The sequence below is a fragment of the Trachinotus anak genome, unplaced genomic scaffold, assembly GCF_046630095.1.
Source record: "Trachinotus anak isolate AG129_WGS33_773 ecotype Australia unplaced genomic scaffold, CSIRO_AGI_Tana_v1 ptg000039l, whole genome shotgun sequence".
Taxonomy (NCBI): domain Eukaryota; kingdom Metazoa; phylum Chordata; class Actinopteri; order Carangiformes; family Carangidae; genus Trachinotus; species Trachinotus anak.
The window spans coordinates 2,896,372-2,923,627 of record NW_027273890.1 but is presented as its reverse complement, the minus strand read 5'-3'; the positions used below and the strand labels follow the sequence as shown (position 1 = coordinate 2,923,627).

Here is a 27,256-nt window from a genome sequence, read left to right as displayed (position 1 = left end):
GTCAGAAGAGCCGTCCTTCGCCACGTTCTCAACAAGCAGGCGAGCTCGTGTGTGGCGTACACCAGGCCTCAAGCTCGACCCCCACAGTGAGGGGATCAGGGGGCTCTGTTATCCCGAGGGGGGCATTTAGAGGGAGGGGTCACTGCAGATCAACACAAAGTTGTTCTGAGTGATCACCTCTAATCTTCGATGAAACGTTTGTATCCCGATGGGAGGGGTCACTTCCATGGTGACGTTGCCCCCAATTATTTTAGTTTAACAGCAGCTGACATCCATAAATGCAGCATCACTGCCTTCGACTGGAAAGCACTTGGTCCTCCTGCATTTGTGAAGTCTGTTACACAAAAGGAAGGATCCACACAAATAGTTGGAGGATCCTGATATATTTATATTCTAAGGTAACCTACAAGTTATGATATACGAGTTGTGAATGAGGAACAGATGGTGATCACTCCGCATTTATTTGTGCATTGTGTTTTACTAGTTATAAACTTGATTTACAGATACTAATAACTGCATAAAGTGCTGCAGGTATGATTTTATTTTTGTAGTCATCACAACTAATCTTCCAATTTGCAGTTGGATTTAGTCGTGACCTCTTCTACAGTACACACAAGAACCACCTGTCCACGGCACACGTACATACGTCTACTCAAAGAGAGAGAGATTGATTAATCTATTTTAGTGCTACAGATATGTATGTGACATCAGCTGAGCTAAACAACAGGCTGTAATATACTGTTACTACACTGAATATCCCAGAGAATTGTGAAGTAAAAAGGAATTAAGGAAGCACATTCAGCATCATCTTCAGAACAGTTAGGCTCAACGATAATAACAACAGTATGCAACAGTAAGACCAAACAGAGCTGTTACAATAAAGATTCAAAAAGCCACATGAGACAATAACATCTCATCAAACTCTTGCAGAACTGCGTCTGCATCAGTTCCAATATCACGATGGATGTTCATCAGTGCAAGTCCACTCAATCATTTGTCAGTGATCAGATTCCTGAGACAGGAGAAGGAGCGCTCAGCACAGGCAGTGGATACCCGCATCGTTAGGAGAATCTCCATGACAGTGTTTACGTTTGAGTAGAAGTCTGCAGAAAATCTCAGGACCTGGCAGATGTCACTAATGGCAGGAGGGTGCCTATTATGCCGCCTCCATAATTCAAGCTCCGTATCTGCAGTGTCAACACTGGGCGTCAAAGCACCATACTCCTCCTTTATCTCCTGCCATGAACTGTCCATCAACAGTGGCAATTTGTCAAGGAGAAGACACTGAGCTTTAAGACATGGTAGTGCAAGGTATACTCTGTCCCTCACCTCTGTGACCTCTGTGATCAGGTGGTCAATAAAGAAAATGTTTCTTTTCCTGTACTCTTGTGGGTTTGCAGCAGGTGTGTTAGACCTCTGGGTTTGTGTTTCTGCTATGTGAGGCAATGATGGCGTAAACACTTGCAGCCAGAGAGCATGCTTTCTCCCACAGTTCACTAGATGAAGAATCATCTCTTTTGCCCTCAAGCACTGTCACAAGATCCCCGGCCATCTGTGCGGCTACCAGCAATTCACACTTCGAGTTCTGTAAGCCACTGGCGTGAGGTGGTGGAGCAGCTCCTCAGTAATGACTAAACAGAATTCAAGTGACTCCGTAGCTCAAGTGAGCGAGGATGCTGTGGAACTGCAATCGGCGTCTCTGCCTGTTTTCAGCTCAATCAATCGTCTCCATAGTTCTCAGTAACTGCAGACAGGCACATACCAATGGGTATCAGAGAACTTTTGGAGGTGTTTCTCACTGCTACTGTTGCTCAGTAAGCACTGTAAGCGCTTTAAGGTTTGGCCTGTTGCATCAGCTGCAGAAAAAATCCAAAATAGTCCACGTACTATTGTGTTCTCAGCAACTTATCTCCCTCAGGATGATATTTCAGAAGGGCCTGAAAATTACTTTGCTCAATCGAGTGGTTCCAAATGGGAATGGAGATCTGATCGATCTGCTTTGAGTCAATGTTTATTGCACTCCATTGCTTGGTGGTGTGAGTGATCTAACTTGGGATAGATAGTCTGGCTTTTTCCCACGGCAACATCAAGAAATTCAGTTGTGTGCTCTTGTGCACTTGCATGAACTGCTGTTGCGGTGTCTCAAAACAATTTTCTTTGCATTGCAGTTACTATGTGCCTTTGTTCTCAGAATCATGTCTCCCGATGAGAAAATCATGCAAGCCTCACAAAAAACCATCGAAGCTTTTGCTGTAAAGCAAAGTGGGATAAAGCCTCTCATCAAAAAGATCCTCCAGAATTTTGAATCACTTCCCACGCATATCCTTAGATGGAGCTGTCCTTCACTTGAATCTAAACTGTACTGCCTTTAACTTGACAGAGTCCGATGCCCTTTTTAGAGTTCATCAGCGTCAATGCTGCCTGCGACGAAACATCCAGGTCTTCTGTGCTTGGACAACAGTCATCGATGGTAGATTCCTCCCGGAGGCTTGCTTTCTATTTTCAAAAGCCTGAAAAACGCTCAATCGTTTTCTTTGCTCATTTGTAGGCTACTTATTTGCTTGCTAACTCACAAGATAAGCTAAACCCAACGTTGCCAAAATCGCAATTAAACGCCAAAAAATGCTGATCATGCAATAACCTCTAGCCAGTGACTCAACACCAATCATCAACCATCAAATGTATTTGCATCATAACGTTAGTGAGTGGATGCAGCCAAAAAATAAGACAGGATTTCATGTTGTCACAATTTTATTTTCAAGATAGGATGTTAAAAAAACAAAGGCATAAGAAAAAAATGTCCGCACAGTGTGCACAGGATTACAGCTGCTGGCGCCACTGGAGATACAGGTTGACAGATACAAATCACTCTGCATTTATTTGTGCATTGTGTATTATGAGTAACCTCACTTGACATTAATTTGTGACTAGGTTTGAGACTGTTTTGACACCACAAATGTCTTGTTATACTACAGATATTGATTCTAGTCATAATTTTTAGTTCCAAGGTGACATTCCGTCTACAGATTGAGCTGAGTCTGGCTTTCAAACTTGCCCTTGAGGGAATATTACTTTGCACAGAACTCACTCGGCTCCTTTACCTCTGTAACCACTACATTGTATGACTGGAGTGCAGAGAATTTAATTTTATCAGCCCATTATTCAGGCTTAATGTTGGCGGAAACTACATTACAAATTCTGCAAACGAACTCCGTGTCTCTGTTTCCCAAAGCATATCACAGCATTTTTCATATTTTGCTGACTTCAGTCAGAATCCAGTCAGCGAACTTGCACATCTAAATCAAGAAGTGAGAGATGTTTGTCTTATTTATGACTTTTTCTCCAGGGACTATTTCCTGGTGGAGACATATTTTTAGTTTTTTTAGTCGGGGCATCATCGATGCTTTGAATTTCAGCTTTGGAAAGTCTGTGTAATCCTTTACAGCCTTTCAAATAAATAATAATGTTTTTTTTTTGTTTTTTTTGTTTTTTTGTCAACCAATATGTGAGCATTACAAACCGACAACGATTAACTTAATGTATCTCAAGCTGGCTGATTTACATGCATCTGCACACATCTCTCTAATGTTCCTACACAAGCCTCAAGACTCATTCAGACGCAGTCAGGACTCAGACAGCCCTCCTGAGGAAACAATGCACAGGGCTTCATATCTTCCTTTTTAATTAGTGAACACCATGTGGACTAGCAGCAGCTCAGTATTGTAAAAGCAGCTAGTGCACATTTTTATTTAGCTTTTTGTCTGCAGAGAGGATTGAAATATCTACACTCATCTCTCAGTTCAGTGTTTCATGAAACCAATCCTGGGAGGAGAGGGGGTGTTTTGTAGCTTTGATTCAAACTCTGCTGGGGATGTAAGGAATCCTGTGTAGAGCACTTGAAATTAGAACAACAACATCTCTAGGCAATGAAAATTCATTAGATGGAGATTACTATCCTTCTCAGAGGAGTAATTTGGAAAACAGTGGCAAACCAGATCCAAGGGTAAACCTAAAACACCCTGAGGGGAGAACATACACATTCATTCATCATATTTTCTCCCAGTCACTGAGCACAATTGCAGAAACCCTTATCCACCTTTCTGCTGTATGTTTGGATAAATCCTCCAGGTGGGAGAGGAAACTGACCTGTCTTCTACTCTCTTCCACTGCAGCAGTAATAAGATGTGGCAGCTCTAAATTCTCATATGCACATGTGAGTTTCAAACATTTTCCACATGTGGTTTATTTTTGGCAACATAATTTTGTCAGTTATATGATAAATACATTATTTCAATTAAGCAACGATGCAAGATAACTAAATACATTTTCATTATGCGAAAACAAATCATAATACTTGGTTATTTATGGTAACGCTGATCTTGTCCAACCAAACAAGAGGTCAAACTGTGATCTCCGACTCCCTCTCGTCACACTTCTGATTTAACTGTTGGTGTGAAAACAGAGATCAGCCCAGATAAAACTGCTGATTTAATGCAATCAAAGATGCAATTTTCACATTATTTTAACAGCGATTACATTATTTTTAGACTGAATCCAACCTTGTTTTGCTCATGTTTTTTAATAAGATATTGGAGGCTTGTGATTTATTCATACTACATAAGAAACCATACCCCCACATTTCTTTGTAAATAGAAAAATGTCTATTTGTTACATTAATGTAAGCCAAAATATGCAAAATTACATATAACTGAAAACCATAATTAATCATGATCACTAAATGCATTAATTTAAGCAGTGGAAACATCGTTAAAAACAGGGCAACAAACACCAACAGTCAAATGATCAGACAGGCTGTAGACAAGCCAGAAGCTCAGTCAGAGTGGCTACTCTTTTACCTGCAGGTAAAACTGAAAGTTAGCGCACCGGTAACGTTGCTAACAGTCCTTCATTGCACTGGAAAATAGTGCACACAGTAGATCAAAGTTGGACCAGGAAGTTGTGTGTAACCTGTGATGGATGTTTACAACAGTCTTTATGTAAAGTAGTTCCCACTGGAAACATATTTTAGACACAAGCTATAATAAACTATAGCTGATACTTAAATTCATCTGCTGGCGACAGGAGCTTTCATATTGTTAATGGCTAGATTTAATAATAGTAATCAGTCTCATTCTTTGCAAATTGTATTCAGATGAATTCTTTTCAAATCATTTTGTCGACAGTTATTTTCGCTCTTCCTGTGTCGCTGTCTCCTCCACTTTCTCTTTTTTAGCATAAAAATCTAGCTTCACTTACATTTTTTTGCTACGTGTAAAACTTGTACTTGGCTTACACTCAACTTCAAACTTGGCTTTCAATATAGTGCGACTGATCACCATCATTTTTTCTGACCAATAGTCCACTCATCTACACATAACTACCTCTCTCACACCATTCAAAACATTACTCCTCTTGGATAATACACTGTAATAATGTTTTTATCTGATGCACTGCTGCCAGCATCAGCAGGGGACAGTAATAGTGATAATTACATATGTGAAAATGCTAAAACACATCAGGATTTGTGTGTGTGTGTGTGTGTGTGTGGTGACACCACAGCAATCATCAAGAGGGCCCCAGAGCTCCCCACTCCAGCTGTAACAATTTTTCACTAAGGCACCATTGAAAGCATACTAACCTCTTGTGTCACCTCCTGGTTTGTTAACAGTCAAGCAGAAGAAAGACACAAACTAACCAGGACAGTGAGAACAGCTGAGGAGATCATTGGTGCCTGAACATCTACCACCAACGCTGCATCCACAGAGCCCTCAGCACCATCAGTGAACCCTCCCACCCCTCCCACGATCTGGTAAAAGGTACAGGAACCACCAGCTTTTTCCCCCACAGGCGGTTAGACTCCGTAACTCACAGCAACCACGATCTGCCCACCCCGCATCCATCCACTCACCCACACACACAGATTTCTAACCGTTACCTCTTTTGGATCTTTTCCAGTATAAAAAACACAGACCTTGTCAGGACCAATAGTCCCCATAAGGACCAAAGCCCAGTCCTGCTGAGACAAAACCTCATGTCTGAGGTCCTGAAGCTTAGGGTTAGGTTTGAATTAGTTATGGTTAAAGTAAGAGTTAGGGTTTGGGTTGAGCTGTCAACAATGAATGAAAGTCAATTGCAATAGCTACGCAAATTTGTGTGTGTGTGTGTGTGTGTGTGTGTGTGTGTGTGTGTGTGTGTGTGTGTGTGTGTGTGTGTGTGTGTGTGTTTGTTTATACACATATTACCCACATTGTGGGGACTCACGTGAGTTACATTGTAGGGTTAAGTATTGGTTTCAAGGTAAGGTTAGGATATGGGCTGCAGTTAGGCGTGTGTGTGTGTGTGTGTGTGTGTGTGTGTGTGTGTGTGTGTGTGTGTGTGTGTGTGTGTGTTTGAAAGCACAACTCAAAAAAGACTGTACATTCATCCAAAAGAAATGAAAAACCAACAACCAATTGTTGGAGCAACTGTCTGTTTTAAAACACACGTCCAACTCATCCCCTCACACAGGGCTCTGCTGTTGTCCAGAAACTATTAAAAACACATCAGAGAGCCACAACGTTGCCGTTGGTGACACATTCCTTCGTCGCAATAAACAATTTATTGTGAGTCAATCCCACGCTGCTGCCTCGTTATCTGACTTATTCCACTGTTGAAAATAGTCCCAATAAATGTACTATTTACTCCTGTGTGAGGGGTGTTTGCTGGACTCCACACTGAGCAGCTATTTGAGGAAATTAATGAGCCTTTTTTAAAAGTCTAATAACTGTATTTTTGAAAAGTTTAAGTCCAAGAGTTTATGTCTTCAGTAGAAACCAGTGGGCTTGATGCTGACAGCAGCAGACAGTGTAGGGAGGTCAGACAGTATTGACAGATGGCCTCCGCATTGCTGGTTTGGTTTTGAACTGCGGTTCATAAATGCAGTGAAGGTGGACGACAGGAGTTCATATTCCCAGAGGCACATGACAGCCCAAACATGCAGTGAATACACATCAGTGGCTGTATTGTGTGATCAGCTCATGACTTACAACAAACGAATGGCCGGTGTTATAGATACAGTCGCTCAGTACCTGTACTGTTTCCTGGTGTCGTATCTCCCTGCGTTCGTTTCTCGAATTTTAGTGGCCAGCACTCGCACGATGTTCACAAACAAGACAAAGTTGAGCTGAAACAGAAGAAAAGAGATGGAAAATTCTTCACCTGTTCAATAAATGTGAGTGACCTCACTTCCTCAATCTTACACATGCACATTTAACACATGGCACAGACAAAACCACTTGCAATGAATAAATTAATTAAGTAAACATTGCTTTGTGCAGTGTTGCTACAACTTGAGTGATAGCCACTAGAACAAAGCTCTTTATATCGATTTGTTCTGCACTTTGGGACTGGACCTTACTGCACCTGACAATCAAAAAAAAACCAAAAAACCACAAACTAGGAAAGTCAAAAATATGGACTGTGTTTCTAATTAAAGAACAACAATATTGCAGATTGATATATTAATGAAAACATCACTGACTTTAGCTTTAAATTGCAAAAACTAAACTCACACACTTTATCTAACTTTATAAGACAACATCGGATGCTTTCAAACTTATGTGCTACTTGGATGAACCTGAATGAGAATACAGCAACAAGTACAGCTCCAGAAAACTCATACAACATGACTGACACCACTGTGTGCACATATAATCCAGACATGGAAGAGCGTCTTTGATTTTAGGTTCTGTTGACACAAGTGTCCGTGAATTCTGTTCATGTTTTATCTCCACCTCATCTTTCCTTCATTATTATCTTAAATAATTAAGACAAAAATAAAACCTGACAGTATCTAGGAGGAAATGCATCACTTGTAATTGGAATACATATTAATGAAAAGTGCTCTCTGACACTGAAAACCCAGGAAATATGTCACTTTGTGTGATGAGATGTCACATTTTGGCAGTAAACACACGTACAGTCAGAACATTTTCAGAGATATTGCTCCTCGTGGAATTTGATGACTAGTGCCGTTAGTCCTGTGGAACGATCACATCTTTGTAAACACAATCAAATCACCTATTTGACACTTGGCATGCCAAGCGTATTAGATGCCTCTTGTAATCATCTATTAATGGATCACTATGTGATAAGTGTTTGGTACATAATTTTCAAGGCCATTAATCCATTTTAAAATGCCTGTCGCTGTGTGTGTGTGTGTGTGTGTGTGTGTGTGTGTGTGTGTGTGTGTGTGTGTGTGTGTGTGTGTGTGTGTGTGTGTGAGTGAGAGAGAAGGTTGGACAAATTTATTAAGAGTTCTAGTAAACTGAAGGAGAGATATTCAAATTACATTCATTTTTTTCAATAAATCTCAACTTATCTTGAGGAGCTTCACACAGACACACACACAGACACACACACACACACACACACACACACACACACCCTTGGATTTGTCTCCATACGTATTTGCAGGCTTCCAAAAGTACAGCAACAACAATATAACGTTGGTGCTCCCTCATCAACTATTAATGCACAACCAATATTTATGTCTGCTCAGTCCTTTCATTGCTGCCAGACCACTCAGGATGTGATCAAAACACGAAGATTTCAATAATTACAGAGATTCAGAAAATTGATTTGAGTTTTTGTGATCCTCACAGCAAGACAGTGCATGAATAAACAGACTCCCTTCATCTTCTCTTTCCTAAATTTGTTTTTATAGCAGGCGCTAATACGAAAACACACAGAGAGAGAGAGAGAGAGTCGTATTTTTAATCCTTATTGATTTTCCTAATTTGCATTGGCAACAAATGCTGTTGCTGCAAGCAATAACACTCATTTGAATTTGAGACAAGAGCACGTTCCACATATTCATCACTAAACACTTGCTGATGTAGAGCTAAGTCTGTGCATTTACAATATCCACTTTCAAATCCCTGCAGTGTGTTTTCTCTCTGCGTTTGGCAGAGAGAAAACAATGTTCTCATTATAAGAACCATATCTGTATAACTTTACCCCCGGTAACAGACGAGGAGAGTCAGACTCTGCCTTTTTAATGATGTCTCCTCCCTGATTCCTGTCAGTGTTTCTCAACACTTCTTATCTGTGCTGTCCCTTCGTTTGCAGAATAACTCGCAGATCATTAAAAGCATACATGTTCAAGCAGCTCTGAAGTTACTGACTTATCTTTGTGGTAATTGAGCTCAGGTGGTACTTAGTTGGCTTTAGCTGAACGTTTATTGGTCAGGTGCTGATTCTACAGTGAATTTGTTCATCGGCACATACACGTACAAACTCACACATTCATACAACACACCTACACATCTTTTCAACTCATCACAGCTTGAAGATCTATGTTTGTTTGTTCTCAATGGAAGAAATGCTCCAGGGACGCTGTTTGCAGTTGCCTGTTTTGTGGCAGAGTGTAGTATCGGTGCACCCACAGAGCTATGCTCACATAGTTTTCTATTACTCAGAGATTCCCAGGTTAGAACTGCACTGAAAGCAACCGATAAATTCCAGTCACACACATTGCAACATGTGCACACAACAAATGATAACAAACACACACTCAGTTGTCCGTTTATTAGGAACCGAGCTAAAACTGAAGCAACAGTTCTGCAAATAATCTGCCTTCATGAAGATTATAATGTTCACTGCATAACAAAAACATGTTATTTTAACCTATCTTCATTGGTATCAGTGGGCTGGATGAAATGATACAAACACCTGGACACCACAGCAGGTGTCCATAGACATTATGGAGCAGTTGTTTTGTGTTGGTGTATCTGTTTCAAATATTGATTACTAATAATCAGCATCTGAATCATCCCTCAAAACACCACATTGGTCGACTCCTAATTATTTGCAGCCAAGTTCTTATTTTTGTATGAATTTGAGGTTCAGTGGCTTGCCCAAGGACACTTCGACATGTGGAGTGGAGGAGCCAGGGATCGAACCACCGACCTTCTGATAAGTGGATGACCCGCTCTACCTCCTGAGCCACAGCCGTTGGGGAAGTGTTTGTAGGGCTTCTCTGCTTTTTCCTTCAATTAAATGTTTCTGTTTCGTGGACAGTCAGGGAGGTCAGAGTTTGTTTTTTGTTGCCCTGTGTAGGTCACCTGAGTTTTATCCTCTAGATAGTGTGTGTGTGGAGGGGGGTGTTTGTTATTTTGTCCTTGGAGACCCTGATGTTTCTGTTGCTTCCCCTAACTCTTTTGTTACCTTTGTTGCTTTGGCAATAATTACCTGGAACTAGACTTGCTATGCTCTTGGTTGTAGTTTGTCAGTGTGAACTTGTTCAGCCTGTACCTTTTGTGTTACTCCCTGTGTTCCCCTGGACCTTCTCTTAAGAGGGTTGCAACATAAGACCTGAAATATGTCCCACAGAACAGATGCTGGACAGAAGATTTTTACAGAGTGAAACAGTGAAGAGTAAAAACAGAAGCTACATGTTGAGAATGTGAATTGTCTTTACTTCAACAGGTTGGACAGCTAACCTGTTGTCGCCCCTGAGAGCAAAGCTGTTTCACTAACATCTGTCTCCAATATTGATATTGAAGGCCATAGCGAAAAGTTAAATGTTAATAATTAATGTGCAATTTAACACTAGCTGTAGACACTCGTAGTTACTGCTCAGGGTGGTTGGATGATTAAACACTGGACGCACAGACTGAGCTAAGTTTGTGTCTGAATGTCATGTTTCTGTTATTAGGAACATGCAGGTGAGGCAGCAGGGACGGCAGGCGGACAGAACAGTGTAACGTCATCACTTTGTCTGGAGATAAGCCTGAGTTTTGTTGGAGAGGCTGACTGCAGCTTCCTCTAGGGCAGATATGAACCCCAAACTGCCCCTGCTGGCTGCCATCACTGTATGAGAGTGTGATGTATGAATATGTGTGTGAATAGATGAAAGTGGCATGTATTGTAGGGTGCTGTGAGTGGTCTCTAAGACTAGGAACTGCAGTTACTACTATGTGTCATTTTATGCACTGCATGAAACACTGCAAGCAGCACGCAGCAGCTTCTGGAAAACATATTTGTATATGTGCCCCCTCAGAATAAACTGAATGCACAGTGCCCCTGATTACAGTGGTAGCATTTCTTTTTTACACACTTCCTGCATTAGTCTCCTGTCTACAATGAATGTGAAAAATAAAAAAAAAACATCTGTTATAATACAAAGAATCAGCTGCTCACATTAACTTTATCCAGTTAAATTTTTCTACAAGTTTTGACCACTGACATCTTAAACTCCTCACTAGGCTTTCACCTGCTTTAAAAAGATGAAATTAATAATGATTTAGGAATAGTACAGGTGGTCCTGCTGAGACAATGAATAATAAGAAGAACTACTTCTCTAAATAATCAGAGAGCCATGACAGACCTTTTATTGTTGGTCCTGTGAAGTCAAAGTAAGGCTTGATGTTGGTGTCACACTCCCTCCTGCTTGAAATATGTGATTTTGAGTGAGGAAGTGAAGTTCATACCAAGAGTGATCCTGACACAAAAGATCAGAAAACTACTAGTTCTGGGCACTTGAACTCAGCAGGATGACTGCCCCTGTGCAAAAGCAGTTCACTCTTACATCAGCCATCAGTCAGAGCCAAAATATCTTAGCTAACTTCTTCAGCTGCACTCACACTTAGAGATAGAAAAAGGCAAACTCTGCATTTCACACTCTTACCCCAATGGCTGTCAGGATAGGAACCTGGTAGATCCACTTGATGTTACCAGCACTCAGCTCCCAACATCTGCAGGGGACACAAATAGAGAGGACAGGATGATTTTAGAGAAGCAGGAAAAGCAAAGAGGGTGGTGGCTATTATCCAAAATTCACATGGAGGTGCAGAGAAAGATGAGACAGACTGAGAAGTAAATTGGCACCAAATAAACAACTGAGTTCAGTGTGAAGGAAAAAAAGGAGGTTAGGGATGATGGTTTGGTTAGAAAACAATCAGAGGAAGGATCTCAGGGAAGGCACAAGAAAAGCAGGAACAGAGGGAGGAGTGGGAAACGTAAACAGATGCAGAATGAGGGGAACTTATAGATGGATGGAACAGCAGCAGACTTTTACATACTGCTTAAAAAGTCAAAGGCGAAATTGCAAACGCAACAAGGGAAGAAGTAAAACGACAAAGTAAGAGAAAAAATCTAATTTACTGTGTTTTGGAGCTTAATGTCTGTTTTCAAGTTTATTTTTATCCCTTTAACTCATATTAAATATATTATTATATTTTAAAATTTGCAGTTTTTTTTTTTACATTTTAGGTTGAAATGACTTGTTTTTTTAACGTTTTGATCATTTTTCATTAGAGCGGTTTAATCTTTTTTCACCTTCATTTTCTGTTCTAAATTTTATTTCAGGTGTTCAGTTTCACTTGCTGTTTCCAAACTGATGAAATTCTGTCACAACATGGACATGATTTCTAAACTAACACTCGTAGAACCATTTATTTCAATGACATACTAAAGCCCTGTTTACACCTGAGTGTGGCCTGGTGTTCTCTCCATGGTCTTCAAAAACACACCCCCAATGTAATGTCAGTGTGAGGACATGAATAGGGCAGGAACGGGTTTTATGGGAGTCGAAGCACATCGCACTTAGAAACCTCCTGAATTTTTATGGCTGGTAGTATTTCCTAAATGTTGGGATGAAGCTTTCTATTTTCCAGATCAATGAGTAAATTGACCTCTGCTGCACAGCCAGAATAACAACAGCACACTATTTCTATTACACAGGGCCCTCGCTGCTCTTTACAGAGCAAATACCATAATCCTCCTAAGCCCTGTGGTGGGATATTTGAGCACAGACACAAGTAAATGCACCTGAGCTTCAAAGAAATAACATCTTATATAAAATGGCCCCACACAGATAAAAAGTCACATGATTGTTAGAGTGGTGTGTTAGCCTGAATATTACAGAAAATAAAATTACAGACTTCTCTTTATTTTTTATGAAATTCAGCTTCAGCAGAAGCTGATGCTGTTCGATTGTGAAATGAATGATGGTCATGTCCTCTCTGCATTTGTTTATTCACAGTATCGTGTTTGTCTTTTATTTTTAATTGTAACATACAAACAGAATTTCAACAGTTAAACAGTGGCTCATACCAGCCCAAAAACCCCCCCCAAAAAACCCACCATATTACTTCCTCCAGATATAATACACAAAGCTTAAGACATGGGTGAAGAAAACCCTTACTGTGATGTTCAATTAAAAAATAATATTTTAACAACTGGATGTGACAGATTACTGCTCAACACCGACCCAGAACGGCTGCAGAAGAGTATGCTCTGTGAATGTGCAGTGATACAACTGAATACCTGGCAGGATGAACCCTCATTTGTCTTTTGGTGTTTGCAGAGTTGAAAGCCTCTTTTGCAGGAAACTTCCACTACATAATCAAAGGGTCTATCAAGATTTCTAACCTGCCAGCAGTTTCCAAGGAAGCTGGATCAAGGACTGGGGGAGCAACTCCTTGGGGGAATTTACCTAAAGGGATCGAAAATGAGTTTGTCTTGCACAAAAAGGGTGGTGACCCCTTTCCTCTGCAGTTCTCAAAGATGATAAAAAGCTCCTCTTTTGCAGCTCTTGTTTCAGTGGTGTTGCCAATGTGGAGAATCACTACAATACTTTGTAAGGAAAACCTTTACGTGAAAACATCCACACAGAGACATTTATTCAGAAATGCACTGCAAGCCAAATCATGCATGTGCACTTGGGTTTTTGTGATCATTCAAATGTCAGCACAATTAAGCAATAATTATACTTTTGTGTGTCCTTTCATTTTCAGGAGATCTGACTTGCCGGTATCAGCAAATACTCGTAGTGTGACTTGCTCTCTCACCTTGCATCTGCTAGTGTTGCCCTGACAATCGCCCACACTGCCACGAAAACAGCTGGAACACCTGAAATCACACAAAAACAACGTCACATACAGCAGTTTGTTTACTTGATTCATGGTCTGGGTCACATTTCTGGAGATCAGTTCAGATCTCTGGACCCAAATGCAGAAACTAAACCAAAGCAGAGCTGGTTCAGTTCATGGATTTATTAATGAAACAGGCCTGAAGACTGTGGACTCACAGCTAGCCGACCAGGAAACTGACTGGAGGCTGGCGGAGGCTGTTACTGACTCAACGTCTGGACTGAGGGCTAGGAGTTAGCCGACTGGAAGGCTGCCTGAAGGCTAGCAGGCCAGGCTGCAGGATGAGGGTTAGCATGCTGGTAAGTAGCATCCTAGACATTTGGAATAGAGGTTGGAGACTAACAGGCTTGGATGAAGCATAGCCAGCCCGATGCTAGCCAACAGGGGTGCAGACTGCAGGATACGCTGCTGGTGGTAAGCACGCTGGAGATAGCTGACCCAGTGCCAGCTGACTGGGAAGCTGGCTTGAGGCTGGGAAGCAAGGGTCAAAGAGCAGGGCTAGAAAGCAACCTCCTCTGTTATAAGCCACCTCCTTAGTGAACTCTGTCCTGCTTCCCGAGGACATTAAGCAACTTCAGAAAATTGGGCTCCTCATTAGAAAAAGTGTCCTTTAAAACACTGAAGGAGGGAAAACGCCACAAGACAGGAAGTGAAACATCCAACAGACACCCAAGGTAATAATTTCAAAATAAAACAGGAAATAATAAATACAAAGCCCTGACCAGAAGTCCTATAAGGACGGTGCTGATATCCTCTGTATATTTCATGGTGTATGGTCTCACATAATTTTTGTGCTGTCTCTTACAAGCATCTCAAACAGCACACATTTACATGTCATTCATTGGTTTCTATGTGATCCCGCACACTACCGGCATTTTGACACACATAATTGCACATTCAGATATTATAATAAACCCATCTTTTCCACCAGCGCTGACCCGTGTCAGTTTTCAAGAGGAGCAGCAATTTCATCTCTTTCATTCCCCAGAACAGCACATTGCAGCTACTTCTGTTACTTCCTCCGTCTGCAGAGAGCTCCCGTGTGTTCCACCGCCGTGAAATGACACAGGCAGTGTGTGTTGCACTTTACACAAACAAACCTGTTCCACTATAATGTAGAGAATGAAGTATTCACTCTAACTCTCATTTAGCACCACGCGAAGGAGCTGTGCTTTCAGAAGCACTTACAAAGTCAAGTCACACAACTTCCTTCAGAAACCCACAACTATCGCACCATTTGTTTCTTTAAGTTGCGTTAGATTAGTGTGTCTCAGGTCCTGCAACAATCTACTGTGGCTTATCTGTAAATGTATCTCTGCTGCCGAAAATGGCTTCTTGCCATGAGCAGGAGGTTGTGATTGTCACCTGACAGGAGCTTCGGCCATCTTTGTGTTTAGTTTATTGAGTCACTATCCGAAAGTGACCAGATGGGCTGGGGCTAGCTGGTTAGCGTGCTAACTTCAGTAGAGGAAGAGACATGATGTAGTTAAGAGTCAACACTGGCGTTGCTTTCCACCGCTGAGACAGGTCCTGGCAAGTGAAGGAATGAAGTTTGATGATGAACTCGGAGCGTTCCTTCTAGACTGGTAAGTAAACAGCTGCTAATGCTAACATTGGCTATGCAGCAATAGCAAAAGTTACAAATATCCTTTAAAGAGTCACAGCAATCTTAGGAAAAAGCTCTTGAATGGTGTAATTGATAGAATTACAAAGATTACAACTGTCTCTAGGTTGGAGTGTGCTCCACAACTCTAAAAAGAGACTTTATCTCGCTGTTACAAGATTAACCAACTCCCGAAATCTAAGGAACATAAATTGCATTTGATCATAGCCTGCTGAGTATACACCATGTTAAGCAGAAGTGATTGCATAAGATTGTGATTATGGTTGTGCAAGACTGATTTCTCTCAGAATAAATGTTACCCTCCTCTATCATCCCCCTAAGAACCGTATTTAAATCTGGCAGCCTAATTACAGTTAACATGGTTAATCAACGAAACGTTAAATGGGTGATAAGTGTCCCCACATTTTTTCCAAATATATTCTGCTGAACAGAGACATTTGAAATGAATGTTGTATCTTATCTGTGGGTTAAAAAAAAAGAAGAACATAGAGAAGAGAAAGAAAGAGAAGGAAACTTTGACAGAGCTTTCTGGAAGTGTGAGAATAGAGGAAAGTGAATTTTCATGGTGTTACTGATGGAAAATAAGAGCATTTTCATCCAATTTAACCGCCCAGTCAAGAGAGTGGATTTGGCATCCCAGTGAAAGCACTGTTTCTTCTGACGTTGGGCCTTCTGGCATCTGTGTGAACATGAACAAAACTAATCATTTTATTTTTAACAACACATCCACGTCAGAATCGTTACATTTATGTTGTCAGTGTGTTTAGAGTGAATTTTATGAGTTACAGTTTCTGTTGCGCACAGTGAAATCTATCAGACGTGTCCTTTCTCCAATGCTCTTTCACACGGTAGGAAATGTTCCTCCTCTTCTCTCCAGCTGGTTTCGCAGTATCAAAGCAAAGCAGCATAAAATGTATACTGCAAAAAAATATTAAGATCTCCGTGAAGAAAATTCAGGAGCTGGGTGCATCATTTGTCAGGAGATGCAACCCATCTTTTGTGTGTCACGTGTGATAAGGAGACAGTGACACAAAGCGAGTTTAGAGTTACTTTGTGGAGTTTTATTCTGTGGTTAGTGCTGCGGGGCAATGTGAGAGGTCTCGTTTGTTCTCAAAGACGCACACAGGTGACGTCATACACAACCCTGCCAGTGCTTTCACAAGAAAAATATCAGTAAATATTTTATGTGGAAACAAATGCATTCACCACATTTGTTAGCCCTCAAGGATTCGCACAACACAATTTAGTGAGTAACATTATAGAAAGAAACTCACCTTTAACAACCAACCTTGACCAGAACCTGACACGTTGAGACTGTACGCCGTACGTATTCTACTCTGCGTGTCCCACTTTTATAAGTATTCAAGACACGTCCGCGAGCTAAGAGGTGAAGATGAGTTAGACTGTCCTCATTTTGTTGAGATCAATAAACTCTTATGTGTCAGTGTCTGTGTGTCTAACTCAGGAAAGAAGGATTTGTAGAAAGTTTGAAGAAGGTTTTGTGTGTCTAAGATAAACTAGTGAATAAACTGAATTAAACACCTACTGACTAAATCACTAAATAAGTTGTGTATCTGTATCCCCCCGTAGGTAAATTCCACACCCCACCGGTCTTTGGCCAATAGAGCAACAAGGAAAATCAGCAGGCAGGTGAAAAAATCAGTTAAATTGTTATGTTGGACCACAGCAACACAGAGGTCGTCACACAATTATTCTTTTACAAATCATAGTTTTATTATGTGAAGATATATTACAAGTCTCCATTGTTTATTATTTCAGCCACAAAAACCTTGTGTGTAATTAATAGGACATAGCCTCTGTCAGGAAACTGCACAGCCATAATAAATCTGTTTACCAGTTATCACACAGACTAACGATGGTAAACTTAACAGCAGCAATAACTTCATCTATAAATAGACCCGGACACTATGGCAGCGCAGCGTGTGTGTGGCGCTCATGTGAACGGGTAAGTGTGGACACACTGGCGTCTCGTCTACAAAAAGACATGTTGATAGTCATAGTGACATCATACCAGCAACAGTACACAGAATTGACTGATTCATTATAGTTTCAATCTCTAGGCTGAATCTGATTATGACACAGACGTGAAAGAAATTGAACCATTTTAGCAGCTGCATGTGGAGACAGAGGAATTTCAGTGAGATTTTCTGTCAAAAATAAATCAGAAATCAATTTATGATGAAAGGAAATCCAACATTTGAGTAGCAGTGACTGCAGTCGAAATTATGTTAATTGTGTATTATTTGTTGTTCTGCACCATAACCATCATTTTTCATTCTTCCTACCAACAGTTCAGTTTTATAAGTAACTAATATCAAAATGTTCCAGCACTCCTCTGTCTTTAATCTGTCGGTTTATGATGTGATGAATGATTTAGTTCTTTATCATAAGTGACTTCAAACAGGTGTATTTAACATAATTTTGTTAAGTTATAAAATTCTGTCCCTCAGGTAATTTATTTCCTTCCAAAATGCAAGTGTAGCACTAGAGACTTTTCATTTCTCCAGAAAACCAGAAAATAGTGATGATCACAGGATAATTATATATGAGGGCAAGAAAGCTGTTGTCACTGTTGTGTAATACATTTTCCCTAAAAATATGGGTTGGTGCAGAAAAGGATTTTGCATTGTATTATAATAAATATTATTGCATTGTACTGTTTGTACATTTAACCACAAACTGACCTGGACATGGTGGGTGTATTGCAGGTGTGTGCTGTACATAACCTAAAGCTTCCAGCATCAGTTAAAGTTTGTATCAAGTTATTGGAGGATTGTTTAGAAACAATAGTTTATTCACAGGAGACTCTTGATGGTATGACAAAATGTGTGTTTTTATTGCTTACCCCATCCGATGAGTATGAAGCCCCAGAGGTATTTGGAGTCTGATCTGAAGGCCATGAAGATGAGACTGTGAAGGTAGAGGCCTTCCACCAGGATCCAGTAGTAGTTGGTGGCCAGAAAATAGATGAAGAGCAGCACTGTCACCTTGCAGCCAATCTAATAACGAAACATTAACACTTTGATTAAATCTGATTTCCAGCTGCCGTTATGCTGTTCATTTGTTTGCTTGTTATTGTGATCACAGTACTTCACACAAGCTGTTTCACCACGACTTCCCCTGTGAGAGTAGATCTGATTACATTGTGTAACACCTTGCTGTATACATTTGCACAACAATGAGGAAACAGTGCAGTGCAGTGACACCGTGAATACAAAGTTCATGATAATTAAAGGCATCAAATCTACTCTAATTAAAGTCTTCTGGCCTAGACATTTAACTAATTGACAAGCAGTGGTCTGGGCCATGATAATTAATGATCTCATTTTAGAAATAGAATCAGTGTTTAAAGAGATGAATACAGGAAAGCAGCAACACCCCTGACATGAATGAATTACATGAATGTGATTCTGTTATGTTGTTTTTCATATGTTTGCAGTTGGTGGTGAGGTGAGAGAGCAGACAGCCACCCAAACAATAATATAAAGGCAGCTGTAAATTCACAGCCTGTGTCCATTAGAGTCAGCTGCGACTTCAGACAAGTAGCAGACACATCATTTTACCTTTAGTGCCTGAACATGTGTGAAATCCATTATACGTTATACTGCTACCAGATGAGAAAACTCGAGTGGGTGCCCCAGAATGTACTGTACGATATTGTATCATAGAAATAATTAACCATAAAAGCCTTTCACCTTCTTTGTAATTGTCTATTTGCAAACACATCCATCTATTTTCTGTACCGCTTATTTAACAGAACTGACTGGAGCCAATCCCAGCGAGGACAGGTCGCCAGTCTATCACAGGGCTGACATATAGAGACAAACAACAATTCATGCTCACATCCACACCTACGGGCAATTCAGAGTCACCAATTAACCTGCTGTGCACGTCTGTGGTCAGTGGGAGGGAGCCGGGGAACCCAGAGGGGGAGAACGTGCACAGAAAGGCCCCAGGCACGAGGTTCAAACCCGGAACCCTCTGGCCGTGAGGCGACAGCGCTAACCACTGCACCACCCTGCCGCCCTATTTTAACACACAACCATGATGATATAAATTAAATAAGCATTTTCTCTGCATTAAAGTGCGCTGCTGTATCTCTGGCACTTGTTATAAAATAAAGTAACATCCTGATAACACACATTATCAAGCATTATGTGCATATATGTGCAAGTCTTGCACTACTTTTCCTCCACCAGCCACCTCCATTCACTGGGTTTAGAGTGTTTAAATCTCCTCCACTCCAAAATAGGTTTTTCTTGTTGTTTCTTGTTACTTGTCCTTACTGTGCAGAATGATGTGCTGAGTTCAACACTACAAGGCTTTTCTCACATTCATCTGCTGAAAGGGGAACGTTGTCTGGGATTGTTGATTGAATCTGAGTTTAAAGCATTTCAACCTGAGATTTTGTGACATTACAACTAGTGTGGCAGCTGCTCCTTGTTCAGTATATATTGTTCAGTACATTACTCCTAGTACTCCTATTTTAGTCTGATGCAACATTCAGATTCCCTCAGTTCATAAAAGAATAACCTTATCTCAAAGAGTGGCTTCAATTTAACTGAGTGCAGCAACAAACATGAACGCGGTGTGATCGATGTTACGTTCCTCTCATTCCCATCCAGACTCATCCATGACTGAGGCTGAGTCACTGACTGAATTAGCTGTTAAATAAATAAGAACAATTAGAGAATTGGAAAATCCCAGTGGGACATTTGCTGTGCTGGTGTTTTGTCAAACTGTTGCCTGTAGAGTTTTACAGATGAAAGCCTTTTTGCCACAAAGCTGCCACAGTCTCGACATAACAGTTTTCTTTTCACTCTCCTGATGCAACCATGCAGATACGAAACCAGTAGCTGTATTACACAGCCCAGGAATCTTATATGTCAGCACTATAAAAACTCACTCAGTATCTTAGTGGAATCAATGAATCTTTTCTTGTTAACTGAGTGTAAATGTGTAAATGTTATTTCAAGATAAGTCAATGTAGCGTGTGTAGTTTTTGTTTTCAGGCGGCTTTAAAACTTATAACTTGAGTTCTTTTGACTTGATGTGTGACTGATGAGTTGAATGAATGAACTGCTCAGTTCACTCAGCTCATGAATGAAGGGTTCAAAGAAAGAAAACCAGCAGAATATCAGACTTCCCAGCTTTCATTGTCTAAGAGTTCAAACTCTTCACAGTCTCTCTTTTTTTCACCCTGCGCTCTTTGAATCGACCAGAGTCACTGTCATCAACCAGCCTTCGCCTGTTCACTAATGACTCTGGTGCAAAATGGCTTCAGCAGCTGCAGCTGTAAATTCTTGACTCTATCTTCTGATGCCAAGTCCACACTGATATGTTTTCATTTTAAATTAACATTTTAAAACCAAAACTTTCTCCGTCCAGTGTTTTAGCTCCGTATCAGAAATAATCTCCATATTAAAACGCCTGAAAACACATGTCACATGATCATTCACATTGACAGGGCATCTGGGCTCTGCAGTCGGTTGCTTAGTTACAGAAAATACTATAAACGAGGAACAGCAATTGCAAAAGATCAGAGATTTCTCTGCTTGGACCAACACTCAAATTCAGTTCACTAAAGCTGGTTAATTTCACATTTTCAACACTCATAAAACATTGTTGAACTAACTATGAGACTGTGTTGACTCAGGTAGAAAATTCTATAGGAACTGAACTGTTACATTAAATAAAGGATTTAACTACAACTGAATTAATATCAAATTTATTTCACTAGAAATAATTTGTTTATATTTATTGTTATTATATAAATAATTTGGTTTTTATTATTATTATTATTATCATCATCATCATCATCATCATCATCATCATCATCATTATTATTTGTTTTCAATCATTACAAAATTCAACTTGTCATCTTGTCTTCAAATGAAATCAGTTTAACATTTAAAGGCAGCCCAGACACTAACTTTTTTTTTTTTTTTTTTTTAAGTGTAGGTGAACTCTTCATTTAGATTTTTTTTTTTTTAAAAAAGAGAAAACATTCCTTACAAAGAAAAAAGAAGAAGCTCATCTTTTCATTATCTTGAGACAATAAATATGGCAGCCATGTCTCTCACTAATTTCAGCTGTTAATTGTTAATTCTATAGCATTATTCATTAGAAGAAGACTTATTCTTCTGTTAACTCTCCTGGAGTTTGGTGAATGCAAGTATGAAACTTACATGTGGGTGAAGCGGAGTAAACAGACTGAAGTGCAGACCCCCTGGTTCCGGCCTCAGGATATCTGTTTATCATGCAAACCTCACACTAAACTGAAGGCCAGGCTCAGATTTGGCCACGAAATGTGTTTCATAATAATGTTTTTAATGATTAATAATTTAAATTGTTATTTTCTATTGGGACTGATTACTGCAGGTGTGTGTATGAACACAATTAAGAAAGCTATGCATGTGCTGTGTTTACGGATATGATTACCCCTCTGCTCGGAGCAGGTACAGTCAGGGTTTAATTATTGCAATTAAGAATATATGAGGCTGAGTAAAGTTTCACACTGCTCAAGATTCACTTGATAAATTGATGCTGGAGGAATCAATGGGTACATTTTTTAAAATATCAGCAAGGTCCAAGTCATTGGGTGAATGAAATAAGCTCAGGTGTTCCCATCATAACATCACACAACCTGAACAAACGTAGCACTTTTCAAGCCCCGCGCAGACGTTTGTGGGCTGCAGTCAGTGTTTCCATTGTGCTGCAGCTCAGAGTCTTTAAATATCACTTGACTGTGTTGGCTTTCCCAGGTGTTTGTGTTCAGGTGGTCATCAGCCACTGATAAATGCACTGTATGACTTGAAGCAGAACAATGAAACAAAACAAGGTGTAAATAATGGACACCAGGCTGTTTCATTCATCATATCAATTAATCTGTTACAGTATTTGAAAGACAGATAAAAGCAAAAAGCTCTAACACTGTAAACAATGTATTTCAGATGCTCTCTGTAAAAATAAAATGTTTTTAATGAGTAATGGGATATATTTAGACCCATTTTGCCAATTTCACTGACATTTCAATTTCACTTTCATTTTTTCCTGAGTGGAAAATTAAAAATCAAAATCAAAGCAAAAAAAAGCTTCTTTATCTCAAAACTTTTGTCTCAAATGTTTCTCTTTTTCCATCCACCCACCTGACAGGTGTGACACATTGAGATGCTGATTACAGCAGCATGATTACTGCACAGGTGTGCCCTGGGCTGCTCACAATGAAAGGCCACTTTAAAATGTGCAATTTTATTTTGAAAAAAAATATTTATTAGGTACTGAACTGTGTGACTTGGATCAGTAAACGAGTCAGTATCTGCCTCATGCAGTGCAACACATTTTGCACAGACTTTGCACAGAGTCGGGTCATGTTGGACCACTTCTCCTCCATGGCTGGGCAAAGTTACCGGCTGCACCTGCAGCACCTGCTTTTAAACATGCTGCTCAAGTCACAAAGTGTCTACAAGTAAGAAAACAATCAAGTCTACAGCTGAGCCATTACAGCCACACACGCACACACACACACACACGCGCACACACACAGCAACCGAATCCAAGAATAAAGGCAGGACTGTACCTTGTTTGAATGAGAGTATGACAAGTCTAAAAACCAATTTTTCCAGACAGCCACAGTAAATCAAGTTGAAAGCAAGTTTCTGTTGTGAGAGCACTGGAAGCACTTGGAGCACCAACTCTACTCTTAATTCAGTCCTAATAAACAAAGGTAAAGTTGGTGGCGCTGACATTAAGTGAAAAGATTAAAACAAGAAGGCCTGGTACTTACATACTGAGACTTGTCCAGTGACGCTATCCTAACTGTTTTTAAGTTGTCCAGCAGGGCGGAGTCGAAGTCCTGCAGCCCCGCACTGGAATGGACGACTTTGTCCTTCACAAAGATGCTGACTGCTCGTAACATGAAGGAAACAAACAGGTGCATGTGGATGTAGTTTCTGGTGCAGTGAAGACGCCTGCCAAGACAACAACATTGTTAAACTAATAATTAGAGCATTTGTGCAGAAGTTCAAATCACATGAAGCACATTTATAACATATTTTAAGTTTAAGTTCAGTTCTGTGACTGAAAGTAACACATGATTAAAGGCCCTCACAGCTGTGGGAAGCAGGAATCGGACGATTATGTCGTGACTGATAAGACCCAATCAGGGAACCAATGTGGGGGAAACTGCTGAAACACCAGACACAGATACAGAAATGAAAGCACAGACACTGATCGACCCAAAGATTAATAAAAAAGATTATTATCGATCAATATGAGGACAAGGCTCAAAGTTGGCAAGCATAATCATTCCTTGTCCCAACATTACAGAGTCAGACTAACCTTTTTATAGGACGAGAACAAAGGACAAAGAAATGAACAGAGATTGATCGAGATACACATCAGCTTATGATTACAACCAATAGCAAACAACCAAGAGATATACTGTACACATACATGTCTACTACTCACATATATCTCCTAATGTGCAAGAAACCTCCCCAGAGGAAAGGAAAATACAAAAATAAGGTCTCTTCTTTGTCTGGTCTATTTCTCCAAGACACAATTGAGCTCAATTTAACATCAATATAAGATTTTGACCTTTTTTTTATATTTCTTTATCTCAACTCCTAAGATCTTAAGATACTCCTTTTTTCTTTTCTTGATTGGCTTATAAATGAGCCTGAACAAAAACCTGAAATTGTGATTGTGATCAAATAAAGGTCTGAGAGTTCAGCATAAGATCTCCTGCTTTTCTTGTGTTCCTCCTGTTATTCTCAAATTGGACAGGATTGATTTCTCATATCTTAATTTCTTCTTCTGCTCCTTATTTCTCCTGAGGAGAAACAGGTCGGAATCTTGTGATCTCCAAATAAGATCTTATTTATTTCTCTGAGACAAAGAAAAGACATCAAAATCTTCCTCTGGGTAAAGTTGCTCAAACCATGTGCAGCTCTTCACCGATTTAAGCAGGAGAACACTGGGCCTCATTTCTAATAACACAATCAATATCATAAGAGAAACTCATGAGTCAACTAATGATTTTACTTCCACATTTTGGTATAAAAAGTGATAAACAAAACAACTTTTACTTTTACTTTCACAGTTGCATTATTGTTTCCGAGAGTCTCAGTTTCTGCCCGTCTAGTCTAAAAAAAAGTTTTCAAACTCAGCAGCACCAGCAGTTTCTTCATAAGTCTCCTTTTCAGGGGCTCAAAAACTGCAGAGTAGTGTTGACACCAGGCATGAAACTGAGTCCAAATCACATTCATTCAGTTCAGAATAAAAGCATCTTCACTGGAGAACAATGAAAAGAAAGAACAAAGTCTTAAGTGTGGAGCTCTTGATGATATCACCACTGATTGTGACATTACAGTTCAATTCCAGCCAAAGGCATCGATCACGTTGCCCCCCCCCCCCAATGTTCTCTCTCTGTGCTGTCCACTACAGAGGCTGATGAAAGAAAATCTTTGTAGGTGCCATCTCTCAGAGGACAAAGCCGATCGATTCAGTTCAACAACAGCGTCCACTGCTGCAGGTCCCGCTCTGCTCCAACCGGAGGCAGGTGAAGCCTCAGTGACCCTATGTCTGTCAGAGAGGACGAGCTGTCAATGCAGCACAAGCCCGTCCTTAAAAACAAATCACCAGCTTGTCAAACATCATGACACAGAGGTTTAGTCTGAACACCTGCAGTAAACTAGTGGGGACCAAAAGGCTGTCAGGGACCTCACTGGACTCTGGCAGTGACACATTGCTGTCCTAGCAGACTTTTTTTTTTTTTTTCTTACAGAAGCCAGCACAGCATTTCCACATCCGCCCCCTCTTCTTTCTGAGATGTGAAATGCAGTTTGTTGTTTTCAGTGACCGCAGAAGGAAACTGTCAGACTGTGGCCGAAGTGCTCCTCTGCATCACATATATTACCATCAGGTTTTCACTCTTAAGTGTTGTTATTGTTGCTGCTCATACTTCCTGTGAAAAGTCCTCCCATTAATGATGACGAGGACAGAGTGTGTGTCAGGAGTTTACTCAGCAGTGCTGGTGGCCCACACATCTGACTTGTTACATGATTTGTTTTGTCCTTAACTGCTGTGAATGTTTTTCCTCAACTGTTATTTATATCCTGCACGTTTCAGTATGATTTTGTTGTAAGTATTCATGCCCTTACCATGGAAACTCTGTTTACCGATCTCATTGTGTTGTATTAAATATCCTGGATATCCCACTGTTGCTTAGCAATTTATCAAGCTAATTGTAGCCTGTGGTTTTCAATGGTTAATGTACTGTAGCTTCTTAAATAAAGCTTCAAACTGGGTTGTGCACATTGTTTACAGTGACAGTTTCTCTACAGAGAGCACTAAGAGCTGTGGCAGGTTGGGGAGGATTACTAAGCAGGTTTAAGAAGTCAGAACACAGCAGATGTAAGACCTGGGTTTGTCGAAGTGCATCTTGATGGCTCTTTGAAATTTTAACTGCAACTGATCCATAAACGTACTCTGTTTGAAGTTTCCCTATTTAAACATGCAGCTCTGGAGACTTTCCTGTCTGGGAAGTTAGATGCTGCTGACTTAACTTTCTACTTCCATCTCCCTTAATGAAATCCTGCAACCCACTCATGTTATAAAAATGGTGGTATTTTAAATCAGGAGATGGTTTCGACCCATCAAGGAAGTACAAATTTTCCATGACACCATGTTCAATATGATGGATTACCTGCAGAAGGAGGGAGAGATGCCTTTAAAAAAGAAACAGGCAACACTGAAAAAATCATAAATCATATCTTATTCAGATTTGCTGTCCTCTCCTATCTTCCTCTCACAGGCTCTAAACATGAACACCAGGCCACTTCAGCTAAGTGGGCTTGTGTATTACACACAGTTTCAGATGGGCAGGGATTCACAGAAGCTGTTTGAAGTGCTGATGGGGAAGATTACACAGACTGCAAAAGTTTTCATAGGTTCACAGGAAATTTAAAAAAAAAAAGTTTAATGCAAAAAAAGTTCAATAAAAATGATCAATGCTTTAACAATACAGGGTGTGTGTTTCCACCTCTGCAGTGCTCTCTCTCTCTCTCTCTCTCTCTCTCTCTCTCTCTCTCTCTCTCTCTCTCTCTCTCTCTCTCTGTCTCTCTCTCTCTCTCTCTCTCTCTCTCTCTCTCTCTCTCTCTGTGTGTGAGCGTGACTGTCTGAGTGGAGACAGAGCAGAGCTCCATCAGCTGAATCCCGTCCTGCAAACACCTGCTCGGTCAATGTGCCTTTTAAGCCACATTGTACAGTTTGCTTGTTGCCTAACCTCGTCTCCTTTCACGGTGGCCCCCTCTGCTTCGCTCCGAGCCCCCGTCTCCAGCCCTTTGTCCTGTTCCCTCCCAAGCTCACCCCCGGCTCTCACCCAGCAGTAAATATTCTTCTATTCATCTCCAGTCTTTTCTTCTCCCTGTCTCCTGCCCTTGGATTCTCTCAGCCAGCTGTTAAAAGTCTGCATTATAAGCACTTTTGTTATTCTGCCTCCATTTTAAACACAGCTCTGAAAATCACAGCAGTGTCCTCTCATTTCTTGGATATTAAATTGCTTTTCAGTAGTAATAATAATAATAATAATTGAATGGCTCCATTATTTCATAATAATTGTATTATAATTTCCAATAAAGTTTCTTGTATGAAATGGTGTGTAATGTAATTTGTACTAATTGTAGGAAGCAGCAGA

At 40.3% G+C, this 27,256-nt stretch overlaps 1 protein-coding gene across 2 annotated transcripts in view; it reads right to left on the bottom strand.

Annotated features, from left to right (window-relative positions):
• Nucleotides 1-27,256, bottom strand: part of pth2ra (parathyroid hormone 2 receptor a) — a 47,619-nt gene that overhangs the window by 7,588 nt on the left and 12,775 nt on the right. For both annotated transcript variants that reach the window (XR_011687186.1, XM_071472653.1), the window contains exons 6-10: nucleotides 23,345-23,528; nucleotides 18,404-18,557; nucleotides 13,833-13,893; nucleotides 11,669-11,735; nucleotides 7,068-7,162 (exon numbers count right to left, since the gene is read on the bottom strand). Coding sequence is in view for 1 of the 2 variants with exons in the window: in XM_071472653.1 (XP_071328754.1) it covers nucleotides 7,068-7,162; nucleotides 11,669-11,735; nucleotides 13,833-13,893; nucleotides 18,404-18,557; nucleotides 23,345-23,528 (561 nt within the window). In the remaining variant the exon portion in view is untranslated. The remainder of the gene's footprint in view (nucleotides 1-7,067; nucleotides 7,163-11,668; nucleotides 11,736-13,832; nucleotides 13,894-18,403; nucleotides 18,558-23,344; nucleotides 23,529-27,256) is intronic.